We start from the raw sequence: 16,249 nt of genomic DNA, 5'->3' as shown, positions 1-16,249 counted from the left end.
ATAAGAATAAAGAAACGAAACAATAAATGCTAATGAACATTATCCATTGGTATTAATAATAAATAAATATAAATACTCATCTGTGTACTTTCCAGATGTTTAGTAAGAGAAATAGGTGAACAGATATTTCTAAAACAATGCAACAATATTATAGTAGAGATATGAATAAGATGGGACTGGAGAAGACAATACAACTAATTACACCTGAGGGAACTGGGCATCCTTCATTCTAAGGATTCAAGGATGACCAGGAGTTTGCTACACAAAGGGCAGGGAAGGCCATTCCAGAGCAGAGGGACAAATTTGTGTTAGAGCCATGGGCGTGGAAAGGGAAGGGGTAGTTTATCGCTCCAGATCAAAGACTCTGTGAGAGGAGGAGCACTTTCGGCAGTGGGAGACGTAGTCCGCAGTCAGATGGTTCAAAAGTTCTCTGAAGTTTGAATTCTAACGTGTAACCCAGTGGTTTCTCAATAAAGCTGGTTGTCAGGAAGGGAGCTTTCTTAAAAGATCCAATACACCACCTTCTGAAATTCCAACCATTATGTGTGGGTGGGTCTCGGGAACACCTTTGAAAAGCCCCCGGGGAAATTCTGCTGCCGAATCAGGGTTTGGGGCTGCTTTTCTCGGGAGAGGGTGAGACAAAACAGGAGAAACCTTTTCTAAGGCAAGTAACTGCAGGACGTATCATGACCTCCTTCAGGTCTTTGTTCAACATTAAAAAAAAATTCAACCCTTCATCTTTATTCTTTACCTAAACACTTATCTTCTAACAGCTTATTTACAAATTTACTTACTATATATCTTGCTTAAAGTTTACTTACTATAAGTTTATTTAGTATATTATCTGAATCCATTCATTAGAATGCAAGTTCAACAAAGGCACTGGCTTTTCTTTACTAGCGATCCTCAGATCCTAGACGTCTGGAACATACCAGGCCTTACGATTTTTAATGAATGATCAAGGAATGGACGATATGAGAGAGAATTTAGCTAGTACGGAGCACTAAGGAGGTTATGGAGAAGAAATCTGTAACCTTGATATCGGGAGTTTGCTTAAAAAAGGGGAGGCGGCTGGGGAGAGAGTGGCACAGATTTTTTAAAAATACTGTGATAGGGAGGAAGTTCTTCCTTGTTTTCAAGGTGTCTTTCTAACTTCGCGCGCATGCTTCCCGGTACACAATAAACTCAAAACCTGCAGCAACATCCCACCTGGTCTCCTAATTTAGCTATCCATCCACCTGAGTTCCACGCCCATGCAGCCGAGAAAACCCGGAGAATGGAATTCTTTAGGATGGGCGTCCGCCAGGGTCGGCGCGCGACCTAGGCTCAAGCATGCGCAGTAGACAGAGTCCCCAGCGTGCGCGGGAAGCTGGGCCGCGTCCGATTTCGATTGGCTGTCGCGGCGCACTCCCACCCACCGAAATGCAGCGCTGGTGCTGATTGGGTGTCTCCTCAGAGGCCGGACGCCGCACAGGGGTGAGGGAGGGGAGGCGGGAAACGGCTTAGTGGGTGCGGGGTCGCGCAGTTCTTTTAAGCAGGCGGTGAAGAGGTTCCGAAATGGCGGTGCTGCCGAAGGAGACGCTGCAGCTGGATGGCGCGGCCGAGCTCGGCTTCGTGCGCTTCTTCCAGGCCATGCCGGAGAAGCCGACCACCACAGTGCGCCTCTTCGACCGAGGCGACTTCTACTCGGCGCACAGTGAGGACGCGCTGCTAGCCGCCCGGGAGGTGTTCAAGACCCAGGGGGTGGTCAAGTACATGGGGCCGGCAGGTGAGGGCAGGGACGGTGCGGGCTCGGTGGGGACCCCGCGGAGTGACTCCTCTCAGGAAGTGGAGGCACGGCGGCGGGGACGTTGATGCCTCTTGGGGGCACTGCGCTGGCCTCGGTCCCTGCCTGGCCAAATGCGGCACCACAGCGCTCTACACCCCCCCCCCCCCCCCGCCCTGAGTCTGTCTCTCTGTAGCTGCTTGGGATCGGAACTGATAACGATCACTGCGCACCAGGCTTAGTGCGAGGCGTTTTAACACATTGTTCTATGTAATTTTCCAGCAGTCTGCGGGGGTGTCTGCTTCTCGGCCCCGCCTTGGCCCTGTGGATCTCATCACAAACACCGCCAAACCTCCTTATCACAAACGCCAGTCCAGGAGTGAGATTTAGAATAGAAGAGGGTTTGGGAGACCGTTTATGTCACTAACGTGATTTTGCCTATTGGGCAAACGTGACTTAGACCGCTTGTTCAGCGCAGGGACCTGTAGTGCCTACTGTTGATAGGCAGTATTGCCGAGTGGTCAGGACCTCGGACTCTGGAGCCAGGTTGTTTGGATTAAAGTCGCGGCCCTTCTACTTATTACCTGTGTGACGTTGGGCTAGTCATGTATGTCTGTGCCTCAGTTTGGCGTTCAATGCCATTCATAACCCACTCCCATCTCTCCAGCATCATCTCTCCCAGGAAAGCTCACTCGCGGTGAGTTAGATGTTCTAGATGCTTTATGTTGATCTCTTTTCTCCCTGGCTCCGTTTTGATAGTAGAATGAACATTCTAGGAGTAAGGAGTTTTGGTTTCTAGTCCTGCCTCTGCAGCATGCAGATGGGATGTTACTGACAGAAGATACTTCATTCATTAGATAGACATGTATTGGGTGCTGCTATGTCAGGCAGGCTTACTCGCAGTGGGAGTACATAGATGAAAAGGCAGTGTCCCCGTCTTTATGGATCTCACCCTAGTAGATAGTGCGGCAGAAATAATTACAATTCCAGGTGAAGAACTGTGAATGATGCTCCGTAGCAAGCTGTTGAAGAGGCGTAGGGGCAGGATTGCCAAACACGAGCCATTGGAAGAGGCATTACAGGAGAGGCTAAATTTCTCTTGAGTCTTGAGAAGCCCTGTACCCATGAGCAGTCACTTCCCCTTTCCTCCCAGTCCTCCCAAACCTAGGCAGCCATTAATCTGCTTATTTTTCTATCTAGATTTGCTTATAATACTGGCTCCTTTCACTTCATATTTTCAGTGTTCATCTGTGTTATCAGTACTTCATTCCTTTTTATTGCCAAATAATATTGTATGGATATATATATTTTGTTTATCCATTAGCTGATTGATGGACATTTGGGTTATTTCTTGAACCTACACTTTTTAATTTCGTCTGTACCTATTCTTTCCTTCCCTTTTGTGCCAATGAAGAGATGAGCCTTTTGCCAGGGTCTGGATCCCAGCTTCTCTTCTTACAGATGGTTTTCTGTTTTCTCTGTCTGGTTCATTCTTTTGGCAGTTAAACTTACTCATACCCTTTTAGCTACTTTTACTCTTCAGCAACTAGTAGTACATTATTATAATAATGTCCGGTGAGATGGGTTAGTACCTAGCTTCAATATATAGATAAGGAATCTGAGTGGCTGAAAAAGAAAGTTCCTTATCTTTTGCTGTCAGAAGTCAGAAGACATCTTTTCTTGGAATTTTTTCTTAACTCCCATGTTAAGGCTGCCTAGTTAGCTGCCCCTCCTAAGTGTTCCCTGCCCTAGGACTTTCTCCCTACCCTAGATGCAGCATTTATTCTACTCTATTGCCAATAGACTGAGAGGGCAGCAACTGTGCCTTAACGAGTCTCTGCCTCTGAATCCCAGCACATGGCACAATGCCCACATGTAGTAGACACATTGTCAGCCGAATGAAGGTGGGGGCTCCAAATTATTCTTGAAGAGGACACTCTTGCACCAACCTGAGTTTTTTCTTCTATCCCAGTTGGAGGCTGGATAGCTTTCTCTTCCATTTCCCCTCATTTCACACCAGGTCAGTCTTCCCAGCTTTTAGACTTAAAGCATACAGCCAAGCTCTTCACCAGAAACATAGAGTAGCTGTACTGTACTTAGGATGCTTATCAGTAAATAAGACTCATATGCACTACCACCCAGTGTGTCCCATAAACTTTCAGAGAAATAGTATCTTTGGAAGATAACCCTGGTAGTTAGGCCACCTATCTGTAGATTAGTAATGGAAGTAGTGGAGGCCATGGGGGAAGGGGAAATCACGTCATTTGCCACTTCACCCTTCCACTCTTAAGAAATCACCAGTGTTATGAATGTATGTTCCTGTTCAGTGTGTCAATAAAAAGACAGAATTGCCCTGGATTCCCCTACCCTGGGCCAGGCAGGCAACCTTGATGTGCAAAGGAGTCCTGCGTAAGTAATGGGGAGTGGTGGGGCTTGTAGATCTGAGAGTGCTTGTTCACACTGATAAGCATTCAAATTCAAATGCTTTAAAAACCCAGTGCTGACCAGTTATGCTGGCACATCCTACTGGACTGATGATTTAAGAGCTGTTTCAGAATTATGCACCAGACCAGTGTATTTTTCTCCTCTCCCCAGAATTGTTTTTGCTGAGTTGGACTTTATATTTTGCCTTCTAAATTGAAGGATAATATAACTGTTTTGAAAGTCATTGCTGTATTTACTGTAAGTTGCTGACTGATATTCATAATGACATTTTTAAGTGTGTCTGGGAAAAATTTCTCTGATTTTTTTTATTAACTGGTTCAGTGCTTTCCTTGGGCAATTTTTTTTAATGATAATATTTCATCCTATGAATAATGTTACTTATGTAGAATTCAACTAGGTGGGCTGATAGGGTGTCTAATCATTCTGGTTTGCTTGGGACTTAAAGGGCTCCTGGGATGCTGGACTTTCAGTACTAAAACTAGGGCAGTCTTGGGCGAAATGGAATGAGTTGATCACCCTAATGCTAGGCAACAACAGGAAATAATTTAAATGGGGGCCGCCATTCCACTGGGGTTATGATCCTGGATGAGTCTTAGTTGGAAGATGGGAGTCTGTTGCAGCCTAGGTAGGCCTTAGAGCCCATATATGCCTCTGAGAATGTGAGTACAGGCTTTGCTGAATGGGTAACATTCAGAGTAAACATAATTTTCATGCTGCTTGCTTTTTAAATGCAAGCTAAAGAAACAGCAGTCTATTCAAGTTTGTGAGAAAATGTGGTGGTGTTGAACTTGCTGAGTTGGAAACTGGTGGCCTAAAAAGTGTTTTAAAAGTTTGAATTAATTGCCTATATTTTAAAGATTGGGAGGGTTCATGAAAAAACATTCAGATTTTGTGCTTTTGAAAATTCCACACAGTTGGAAACTCTGGGCAGCAATATTCTTGCAGTGTAGCAGTGGGTTGGAGTTGAGTGACTGCTCCCTTTGACCTAGTGAGTGAGTCTAGATTTTTCCTTTACCCTGATGCAGTTCCCTCCCTGTTTTGTCACAGTTCCCACCATCCCATATGGTCTCTTTTGAAGTCATTTGTCATCTGTCAGCTGTGTTACTGTTCTTCCTTTGGCTTTCCCTGCTCATTTGATACCTGCCAGGCCTCTGTAGATATATGTTTGCCAGTCCTAGATTAGATCATAAGAAAGGTTCTAGGGAATAGCTTTAGAGGGGCAAGATTTGAGACAGTTTTCAGAGTGTCTGTGGCAGTGGGGATTCTTGTGTAGTACTTATAACTAGTGAACTGATATTGGAAATATCAGCTGTGTTTTGCTGTACAAAACAATTGTATAATGTCATTTAAAATTAATCTTTATGCTTATTTGTATTTGATATTTGTACTTGATATGATCTCTTGTTAAGTTTAGGTTAAATCTTTCATAAGATTGAGAATTGTCAGAATAATCTGCAGGTATATTCTGAATTACCTTTAAGTGAATAATTGGTATTACCTATATGAAAATTGAGTTTTCAATCCATTTGATGGTATGGGTGATTTTATTTATTTTGTGAAGAAATTAGTATTTGCAAATCAAAACTACGGTGCGACACTGTTTTGCATCTAAGATGAGTTCTCAACCTTGGCACTATTGATATTTTGGACTGAAGAGTTAATTTTTTGCTGTGAGGGGCTATCCTGTGCATATATAATAGCATCCCTCTCTCTACCTACTAGATTCCATTAGTACTCCCTATCTCCCAGTTGTGACAACTCAGATGTCCCCAGACATTGACAGATGCCTGCTAGGGGAGCGAGATTGTCCCCAGTTGCGAACCAGTGATGTAAGATGAAGACCAGAAAGTTTGAGAAGTGTTGACTGGATAGGGGAAATAGATGGTAGTGTTAACTGCCACAGCCAACCAAAGGGGATAGTCTGGCAATATTTATCACGGTTACATATATTATCCTTTCATAATATCCAATTTTAGGACTTTATCTCACAAATATACTCAAATATTTGGAGAATGAAGCACATACAAGGTTATTCATGCAGCATTATAATAGCAAAGATTGAAAACAACCTGTATGTCTATCAGTAAGAGATGAATTAAATTATAGAACGTCCTTAGGGTCATTGAAATGTTTGCAGATACAAACAGAAAGCTGATTATGAACTGATGGAACAATCTCCAAAACACTATATAAAAGATAAACAAATAAGATACAGAACAGTGTGTGTTGTGTCTCCATTTAAGTTATTTCCTGCTATTGCCTAGCATGTAGGGTGCATCCCATTTTGCCCAAGACTCTCCTAGTTTCAGTACTGAAAAGAGGGAAAAAGCAGTGCTTTATATTTGCTTGTGTGTGCATAGGCTGTGCTTAGAAATTTATTCTGTAAACTAACACTTGGGTAGTGAACTGGATGTGTAGGGGACAGTGGTGAAAGTTTTTACTGTACCTTTTTGCATCTTTTGAGTTTTCATTTAGCTACCTAGAACATTTTGAAATGAATAATAACTAATTTATTTTTATAGACCCTTTGAGAAAAATTCTATACAAACACTATTGTAGTTATTGTGTAAGACTTTTACTCAAACTTGTAAAAAACAAATGACAAAAAAGGACAAGTAGGATTAGCTGTATCTTTATTTATTCATTCTTTTATCTTTGTATATTCTCAGTTTTGGGGGGGAGGGTGAGGTAATTAGTTTTATTTTTTACTTATTTATTTTAATGGAGGTATTGGGGATTGAACCCAGGACCTCGTATATGTTAAGCATGCGCTTTACCACTGAGATATACCCTCCTCTCTTCTCAATTCTTTTATCTTGTTGTGTAGGCTCCATCTATGCAGGGAGCTATGTCTATCCACTGTTTTATACCCTTCATCTGCTAACGTCCCTAGGACATGTAATAGGTCTTTGGTAAACAGTTTATTGAATGAATTACTGGGAGAGCAACATAGCTTGGGGGAGAGCATTGTGTTAGGTACTTGAACACTTATGACTTCAAATCCTCAAATCTGTAACATGTATTTTTAATGTTTTTCTTTAGGAACAAAGGCTCTGGAGAGTGTTGTGCTCAGTAAAATGAATTTTGAATCTTTTGTGAAAGATCTTCTTCTAGTTCGTCAGTATAGAGTTGAAGTTTATAAGAATAGAGCTGGAAATAAGACCTCCAAGGAGAATGATTGGTATTTGGCATTTAAGGTAATTATCTCCCTTTTAAATTTAGTTGTTTTTTAAAAGTAGAATAAATAGAAATGTGAGAGAATTCTATGTTGCTTTAATATTTTAACCAGGTTGTGGTAGTAAAATGCTTTGAGAAACTTTAATATTCTTTAACATGTGTTTTTTAAAATCATAGTTTAATAGCAATTCATAAATTCAGTAAATCTTTACTATGAATATGAATAGTCTTGAGTTTTGTCACTGTCTCTGAAACTTAAAATAATAAATAGCCTTTACATACAGTTGAATACCAGCATTGAAAATTTGATTTTACTGTTTTTGAATATCACAAATTTACATATCCCAAATATCTCACTTAAACACATTTGCTGTGTGTTTGTACCTTTGTGTGTACCTTTCTCTTTCATAAGACTGTAATTTTTTATAAGTCTGAAACTTTGTTTAATAGTGATCATATTCCTCCATGTTCCTAGAAAGGCTTAATGTTACGCTTCTAATGCCTTCATGGGGATGACAGTCCTATTTTGTTTTGTTTAAAGACTGTCTTTATTTATTAGTCTGTAAGGTCATGTTTTTTGTTTGTTTACACATAGTACCTGCACATGAATACTAGATAATGGTTAAAGCATAGCTGGGGAGGTGAGATTTATCCTTGAAAGGAAATAAATGTGTGGTAAGGGGGACAGTGTTCTGGGCTTGTCGTTGGCCAATTTCATTTCATTTTTCTACTGTCCTTCTGGGTGACCTTGGCAAATTTCCCAGCCTTCTCCTGTATCTGTTTCTTTATAAACAATAAAATTAGAAGGTTTTTAAGATGTTTCCTGACTTGAAAGTCCTGTGAAAGTTTTTTTGTGAGGTTTAATATAATATTTAAACATGTGATGTTGGTGCTGCCCCCAGTATAACATTCTTCAATATTAGTTCCATATTGCTTCCTACCACGTGCCTTTGTAAATATAGACATTTACTGAAGGTTATACCTTTGTAAATATAGACATAATGTAGAATTTAGCATTCTACATTATGGAGTTTCCTTGGAATTTTCATTGCTACTTTACTGAGAAAAGTGGGACTTGTTTAGAGTTTTCTCCTATGTCTTGAAAGATTTTAGTAGAAAATTGAGGGTACCACAAAGTGATATTTTTCTGTCTCATGCTTCATAAAGCTCAGCTGGTAATAACCCCTACATGTGGTATCCTGAGTTCTCAAGTGGTTAACTTGATTATCAGCCCATCACACTTCACTCCTTTGTCATATCAGAATCCTTCAAGATGAATTGTTTTTAACTCCTACCTTTTAGATCAGGGGAAAATTTCTTCAAATATGTATCTTTATCAGATTAAAAAGGTGTTACCTTCATCCTGACATTTTAAACTTCTGATTTATCTTTACAATTTTTAGCTTATTTCTTCTAATGTAAGGTATTAGTGATATTCGGAGTAGTTGACATCTATGATTGATCCCCCCCACCCCCTCCATGTTCTCAGTAATATGTTCAGAGCAGGAAGGGACCTTATATACCCTCTGTCTAGTTCAGAGATTATCAGTCTTACCATTTTCAAGGAGCCTCAAGAACCCAATTTTATTAGCTACTGGTTCATTTTGAGAATTTTTAAAAGGTGTACTTCATAACCTGTGCATAAAAATCCAAAGCATTTATGTGAAAGTATGTTTATATTTTCAGTTGAATCAGTGCTTTTTTATTTAGATATCAGATAACACTAGTTTTATCCAGATTTTTGATCCAGGTTTTAATCAACAATGCATGCATAGCTAAAGGATATATTATTATATAATAATTATTATATGTAATATACAATATATATTATATAATAATTAATATATAATAATATATTATTATAATGATGCTAAAGACATTCAGGAATCAGTGATGGCTACTGGGTTGCTTAAATCTGGCTGTCATTGGGCTCATTTGGACTATTTCTGACTATCTCATGTTTCATACCATGATCTATCAGTTGCCCCAGAAATACCTCATGTTAACAGCAACCTATCAGTGTCTGATCAAGTTGAAGTACTGTTACCCACTGACTTGACACAGGTGTAGCCAAAAGCAAAGAAGCTTGACCCTTTAGTTAGCTTTTGCAGTCTTAGAGATTTCAGTCTTTTTGAGATATTGAAAATAGGTCAAGGACCCTTTATTTGAAAATAATTGATCTAGAACAATCTCTTTATTGTACAAATAAGTATATTGATATAGAGAGATGACTATCCAATGTTAATATTTAAGCTAATCATACTGCTCTATGTGGTATAGCTACTCAGTGAAAATTCTGATATGTGCAGCTGATAGGTGGTTTGGCAGAATGTAGAAATTTAAGCATACCATTGAGAGGATTATCACTTGGGGCACCTTAATGATTGTGTGAGTGAGTATAAACCTAGCTGCCAAATTTCAAACTGAAAAGCACTTTTGATACTATTATTTTTAAGTATGCCTAAGTGTTCTGAAAATAATTGGAAAAGTAGAGAGGATACTCTATAGAAAATGTGGTTATAATAATTGGAATATATAGTTGTAAGTAATTTTTTTGGTAAGAAGGTGTTTTGTTAATAAAATTCATCAAGGTTGGGTAATTCTTGTTTGCTAGTAAAATTTTCAAGTACATTTGACAGTTTCTTAAATTTTTTTCTTTATTTTTGCTTAGGCTTCTCCAGGTAATCTTTCTCAGTTTGAAGACATTCTCTTTGGTAACAATGATGTATCAGCTTCCATTGGTGTTGTGGGTGTTAAAATGTCTACAGTTGATGGCCAAAGACAGGTGGGAGTTGGGTATGTTGACTCCGTACAGAGGAAGCTAGGACTGTGTGAATTCCCCGACAATGATCAGTTTTCCAATCTGGAGGCTCTTCTGATTCAGATTGGACCAAAGGAATGTGTTTTACCTGGAGGAGAGACTGCTGGAGACATGGGAAAACTGAAGCAGGTAAGGGAATGGAGTCCAGTGACAGGAAAATCCAAGGCTAGGAATGACTCTAATGAACATGATACTATTTTATTTAAGAAAAAAGTAACTTAGAAGTCAGAATTTTTGTATCTAATTACAACAATGTTTTTATTTTGTTTTTTGAGGACTGTCTTCACGTTTATTTTTGACAGGAACTTTGTATCTTTACTAGGACTTCAGAACTAGACCTTTCTTATTTAAGACTTCTCTGTCAGATCATTTCCTCCTCACCTCTCCTCTTCATCCTTCCCAAAAAGTAACCAAATGCTGAATGTGTCTTAAAGGGATCATAACTGATAAAAGGAATGTTTTTGCAGGGTGGGGAAGAGGTTATATAGGGCCATTAAAAAAAACTGTATTTAGCATGGATTTATCACAAAAGATGAAGTTCTTCAGGATTTTTTTTTAATAGTTTGAGTGAAACTTTAGTCTCTTACTTCACTAATCCTTTTAACAAAATTCTGATTGTTCTGTTTATATAGGTATATGGTTTCTTTTTCTTCTTGTGGGCCTGAAATACTGTAAGAACTGCCTGAGAGATAGCAAATCTATGATGGGCATTTTTAGCATAGATAGTATTTGGCACCTTTCCACAGGTATTTTGTTAAGAGTTTTTACTATTGAGACTATTTTTTGAAAGCTTCATGTGAGTCTAATTTTTTTTTCTCCTCAGTCCCCATTGGCCTATGTGAACCTAATTTTAAATTTCCATGAAAATTTAGTTTTTATAGATTTAAAAAATAAATGTTAATACATATAAGTTATGAATGTCTTCTTGCATATTGTGTAAAATCTCTTGTGGGTTAAAATAATTTGTTAAGCTGTTGTCACTTTATACTTGTTCGTGATATAGCTTTCTTTATTGCTTTTCTCATTCTTTTTCTCCTGGTAATTTAAAATATTTCTTCTAAAATAGGTTATTCAGAGAGGAGGAATTCTGATCACAGAAAGAAAGAGAACTGACTTTTCCACAAAAGATATTTACCAGGACCTCAACCGGTTGTTGAAAGGCAAAAAGGGGGAACAGATGAACAGTGCAGTGTTGCCAGAATTGGAGAATCAGGTATGTGGATTAGAAACGTGAGTTTACTCTTAAAATAGTGACTTTTTAGAAGGCTCCTTCTGTCATCTGTGTATCAAAGCCTAAATTGTGCATCACTGGCATTAAAGTGTATTTTATCTATGATGAAAAACTCAAGGAATGACTAGAAAAACTTAAATATGACTTCATTATATTTACACAGCATATATCCCTGGAGTGAGGAAGAGTTTATTGTTTTCTTGGTTTCACCTGAAAAAGCCTGGTTACTGCCACTGACGTAGGTGAGGTAGCATGGTTGTTGTAGGGGGAAAAAAGACCTATGAGAGTTTTATAGTATATGAGCTGTGGGGTCTTTAATAAATTACTTCACCTTTCTGAGGGGCAATTTCATTATCTGTCTTAAAGGAATAAGGGAAAAGTATATACAGCACTTAATAATTGCATGATACATGTTACATTTGAACAGTTTGGCTCAAAAACTGGCACTAGTTACGTGTGTTCAGTGGTAGAAATGAATAAGCAAACAATGTAACAGTTTCTCTCAGATCTTCGAGGTGGGTATGGCTTGAGACATGTATTTTTATGGTACAATATTAGAAACTCTTGACAGGTTATTTGTGGATCACTGATAAGTAAAATGAAAAATTGAATATTTAAGAGCAAACTATAACTTCTTATAATTTTCAAAATTGATTTCAAACTAGAATAAACTGAGACTATTATTATGATCACGATTTTGCAGTGATTGCTTATCGCATAATAGTTTGATCTTTATAAACCAAGTTTATCTATTTTACTTTTTTGTGTGTGACATAATCAAAAGCCAATATATATGAGCAGTAATCTCAGTACAGACATCCCCTGACTTACAATGGTTCAGCTTATGACTTTTTTACTTTACGATGGTGCAAAAGTGATATGCACTCAGTAGAAACTATACATTGAATTTTGACCTTTTCCTGGGCTAGCAGTATTTGGTACAATCCTCCTGTGATGCTGGGCAGGGCAGCGAGCTGCAGCTCCTGGTCAGCCATGGGATCGCACAGGTAAATGACTGAGGTACTTACAACCATGCTGTACCCAGACAACCATTCTGTTTTTCACTTCAGTATAGTATTGAATAAATTATGAGTTATTCAACCTTATTAAAAAATAGGTTTTGTGTTAGATGATTTTGTCCAACTGGGGGCTAATTTAAGTGTTCTGAGCACACTTAAGATAGGTGAGGCTAAGCTATGATGTTCAGTAGGTTAGGTGTATTCAGTGCATTTTTTCACTTATAGATGGGTTTATTGGTTTGCAACCCTGTTGTTAAGTCAAGGAAGATGTGTACTAGAGAAACTTACATCAGTGTTCAAAATTGGAAGAAGCTTTTAGGACTACTAAAAAGTGTTTTTATCTGTGCCTCATGGTAATGTGGCAGGAGATTCTTGTGACAACCTTATACATTTGTTAGAGTTTGGCAAAGGCTAATAGAGGACTGTGTTATCAATTAGGAAATATATGTACATTCACAGTGAATCTAGTATCGAATAAAAGTAGAATTTGTCATCGATCTGTCAGTTTGATGTCCTTAGCTTCGTTTTTCATGTTTAGTTAAAATAACTTAGGCAGTTTATTTAAACTTCTTATTTAAATATACATATAGGAAAGCGCATATATTGTAAGTGTATAACTGAATTTTCATACATTGTAAATACCCACATAACCAGCATCCTTGAAACAGAATTAGTAATAGAATTTTAAAGACCCTTTTTATGCTTCTTTCCATTTTTTATCTCCACCAAGGGTAACCCTGGTTCTTACCTCTGACAGCCTCAATCAGTTTGTCCTATTTTTGTAGTTTATATAAATGGACTCATACTGTTTATACTCTTGTATCTGGTTTCTTTCATTCAGTATTATGTTTGTGAGATTTATCTGTATTGCAGCATGTCATTTTGGATTGTTTGGGCTTATATCTAAATTGTGTGATATTCCACAGTGTGGACATTTGTGTAATTTCCACTTTGGCTATTATAAATAATGTTGATAGTACCTAAATTCTTACTTTCTAAAAATCATTTTCTAGTCTTAAAATTTTATTTAAACTTTGTATGATTTTCTTGGTTTGAATTGGGAAGGAACACCAGTGAAAATGATAGTGTTTCAAATTTATTTTCATTTTGCCATTTGTTTTTTAAAGATCTCTAGAATTCTAGTGATAGCCATATTTTATTTTAAATTCTTAATCTTAGGTTGCAGTGTGTTCATTGTCTGCAGTAATCAAGTTTTTAGAACTCTTATCAGATGATTCAAACTTCGAACAGTTTGAACTGACTACTTTTGACTTCAGCCAGTACATGAAATTGGATATTGCAGCAGTCAGAGCCCTTAACCTTTTTCAGGTAAAAAAAAAAATACGTGGATTAAAAGTACTGAATGGTTACAAAATGTTTCCTTTGATACATATTGAAGACTCTTATTAAGGAGCTTAAATATTTTGAAATATTATTATACTTAGAATAGATAAGTAGTTTTGAATTACTGTATTTTTCTGATTGCAAGGTACATAAATAGTATTTGTTCTGGCTTTAATGAATAGTTTTTTGTATTAATAGCAGTTTAAAAAATTACATTCTAATAAGTATGTCTAAAATTACAGTAATTATAAAGTGGTTTTGGGGAAAATATATAGCAGAAAATCAGATTAATAGTTGAAAGTTTGAGTTTTAGGATGAGAAACTTTTGTGTACATTTCTCATTTAATATTTGAGGAATGTTATGTATTCTTGTTCCCAGAATTACATAATCATTTTTCATGGCATAGTAAGGTTTTCACTATGAGTGTGTCATTTTTCTATTTTATTTTTTTTCACCAGGGTTCTGTTGAAGATACTGCTGGCTCTCAGTCTCTGGCTGCATTGCTGAATAAATGCAGAACCCCTCAAGGACAAAGACTGGTTAACCAGTGGATTAAGCAGCCTCTCATGGACAAGAACAGAATAGAAGAGAGGTATGTTACTTGTGTATACTTGTAAGCTCTGAGTAACTTCCATTTCCTCCATATGATTATACCACTTACTGTAACATGCAATTTTGCACCTATATTTTAGCATCTAACAGAACAGAAAGCTAACGTAGTAGTGGAGTAGTAATGATTTAGATTGATTAAGTAACTTATTTTCTTAATTGTGTTTTTTTCCCCACTATAAGAAAGTAAAATTTTATTAGAGAGGTGATGTGGATAATGTTCCAGAGCATGAACTTGGGAGCCAGATTACCTTGGTTCAAAATAAGGCTCTGCTGCTTACTAGCTGTGTTATATTGGGCGTTACTTAACCTGGGTGTGGCAGCTTCTTCACTTTTGAAATGACAGTACTAACACACCTACTTCATAGAGTTGTTATGAAGATTTGATGATTTATGAGGATTAGATGATTTACTATGTATAAAGTACTTTGAACAAAGTCTGGTGTAGGAAACACTCTTTATTCTTCTAGAAAGGATTTAAGGCAGCCTAAATGTTTATTTCAGAAAATCTTTAAAATTAAGGAAATAAAATTAAAAGATATATAATGCTGCTGCCCTTAATATAATTAGCATTGAAGTGTATTTTATTTTTATTTTTTGTTTTAGATACAGGTTTTAAAACTTTTAAATGAAATATAATATACATAAAAGCACAAATCCTAAGTGTGCACCTTGATGGATTTTCACAAAGTGAACACATCGGTAACAATGCACAAGTTAGGAAGCACCATAACTAGCATCCCAGAAACTCCTCTCAGTTTCCTGATAGTTAACCACTTCTCACTCCAGGAGTAAACTCTTAGTTTGACAGTCTTTTAAGAAACATAGTTGTAATCTTAATACAGTTTTGTGCCCTAGTTTTTTCCCACTTGTGCTTATATATAAGCATTTTTTAGTCTTGCTGTTTTCTGTTCATATTCAGCATATTTAATAAGTTCATAGTATTTTATTGACTGGATGTACTTTACCTTTTTCAATAATTAGTTTATTTCTTACAACCTTATTGTGTATGTAATGTTTTCCATTTGGTAAATTAAGAAATATTGCCAGAATGGGTAAATATTTTTATGGCTTTAATGTTGTCAAATCATTCAAGAATTGTTGAATATCTCCTGAATATTGATGGTATACAAAAGCATGGCGATCTCTTGACTATTTGGAATTAGATGTATGCCAAGCAAACATAAAATAGTTCATCAGTATCATAAGACACCCTGCAGGTAAATACCAAGCTAAGTGTTGCTCCTGTGGATTCTAAAGTGTCTCAGAATAAAAATAACTCATGAGGTTAGCAAATTGTGGGTATGTTGATATTTCATTGAAAATGCAGAAGTTGAAATGCTTGAGGCAACTTTCTGAAGCCAGGTTTGTTGGGATAGGAGAGTGAGACTTGGTAACTTAAATAAGAAGGATTGGATATTTGCAAGTAATTAAAGCAATTTACAATTCTTTAATTATTTGTGAGTAAGTAACTACATTTACATGTGTTAGAATTCAAACAGAACAGGACATACAGCGATAAGTCTCTTTAGTTTCCCAGGACCCCTTCCTCAGGGCTTCTGTGCACAGCTCTGGGGACACGTTTCTTATTGTACTTTATGTGAATTGCCACCACCTGCCCTGAGAACAAACAGTCTTAATCAGTTTCTTGAGTATCCTATCATGGAAAATCTGCCTAAACAAGTGAAAATTTACATCCATTCTCAGTTTTTCTTAAAAGAAATACTATGTAATTTAAATAAATCCCAAGCTCTAGGTCATTGGTTTTGTTTTAACTTTGGGCTTGCGGGAACAGAGCGCATGTCAGTGATCCTCTTCTGGCTCAGCAGCTAAAGCT

The 16,249-nt window shown here is 37.4% G+C and overlaps 1 protein-coding gene across 4 annotated transcripts in view; it reads left to right on the top strand.

Moving 5' to 3' along the window:
- Positions 1 to 1,478: 1,478 nt before the first annotated feature.
- The window catches only part of MSH2 (mutS homolog 2), a 78,144-nt gene continuing 63,373 nt past the window's right edge, over positions 1,479 to 16,249 (top strand). For 3 of the 4 annotated variants that reach the window (XM_064494517.1, XM_064494519.1, XM_064494518.1), the window contains exons 1-6: positions 1,479 to 1,768; positions 7,253 to 7,407; positions 10,059 to 10,337; positions 11,275 to 11,421; positions 13,638 to 13,787; positions 14,262 to 14,395. In XM_064494517.1, coding sequence (XP_064350587.1) covers positions 1,558 to 1,768; positions 7,253 to 7,407; positions 10,059 to 10,337; positions 11,275 to 11,421; positions 13,638 to 13,787; positions 14,262 to 14,395 — 1,076 coding nt within the window. In that variant the 5' untranslated portion in view covers positions 1,479 to 1,557. The remainder of the gene's footprint in view (positions 1,769 to 7,252; positions 7,408 to 10,058; positions 10,338 to 11,274; positions 11,422 to 13,637; positions 13,788 to 14,261; positions 14,396 to 16,249) is intronic. The other variant, XM_031466967.2, reaches the window with a different exon arrangement.

The sequence above is a fragment of the Camelus dromedarius genome, chromosome 15 (genome assembly GCF_036321535.1).
Source record: "Camelus dromedarius isolate mCamDro1 chromosome 15, mCamDro1.pat, whole genome shotgun sequence".
Classification (NCBI taxonomy): Eukaryota; Metazoa; Chordata; class Mammalia; order Artiodactyla; family Camelidae; genus Camelus; species Camelus dromedarius.
Note: the sequence above shows the minus strand (reverse complement) of the source record. Positions and strands in the feature narration are given on the sequence as shown.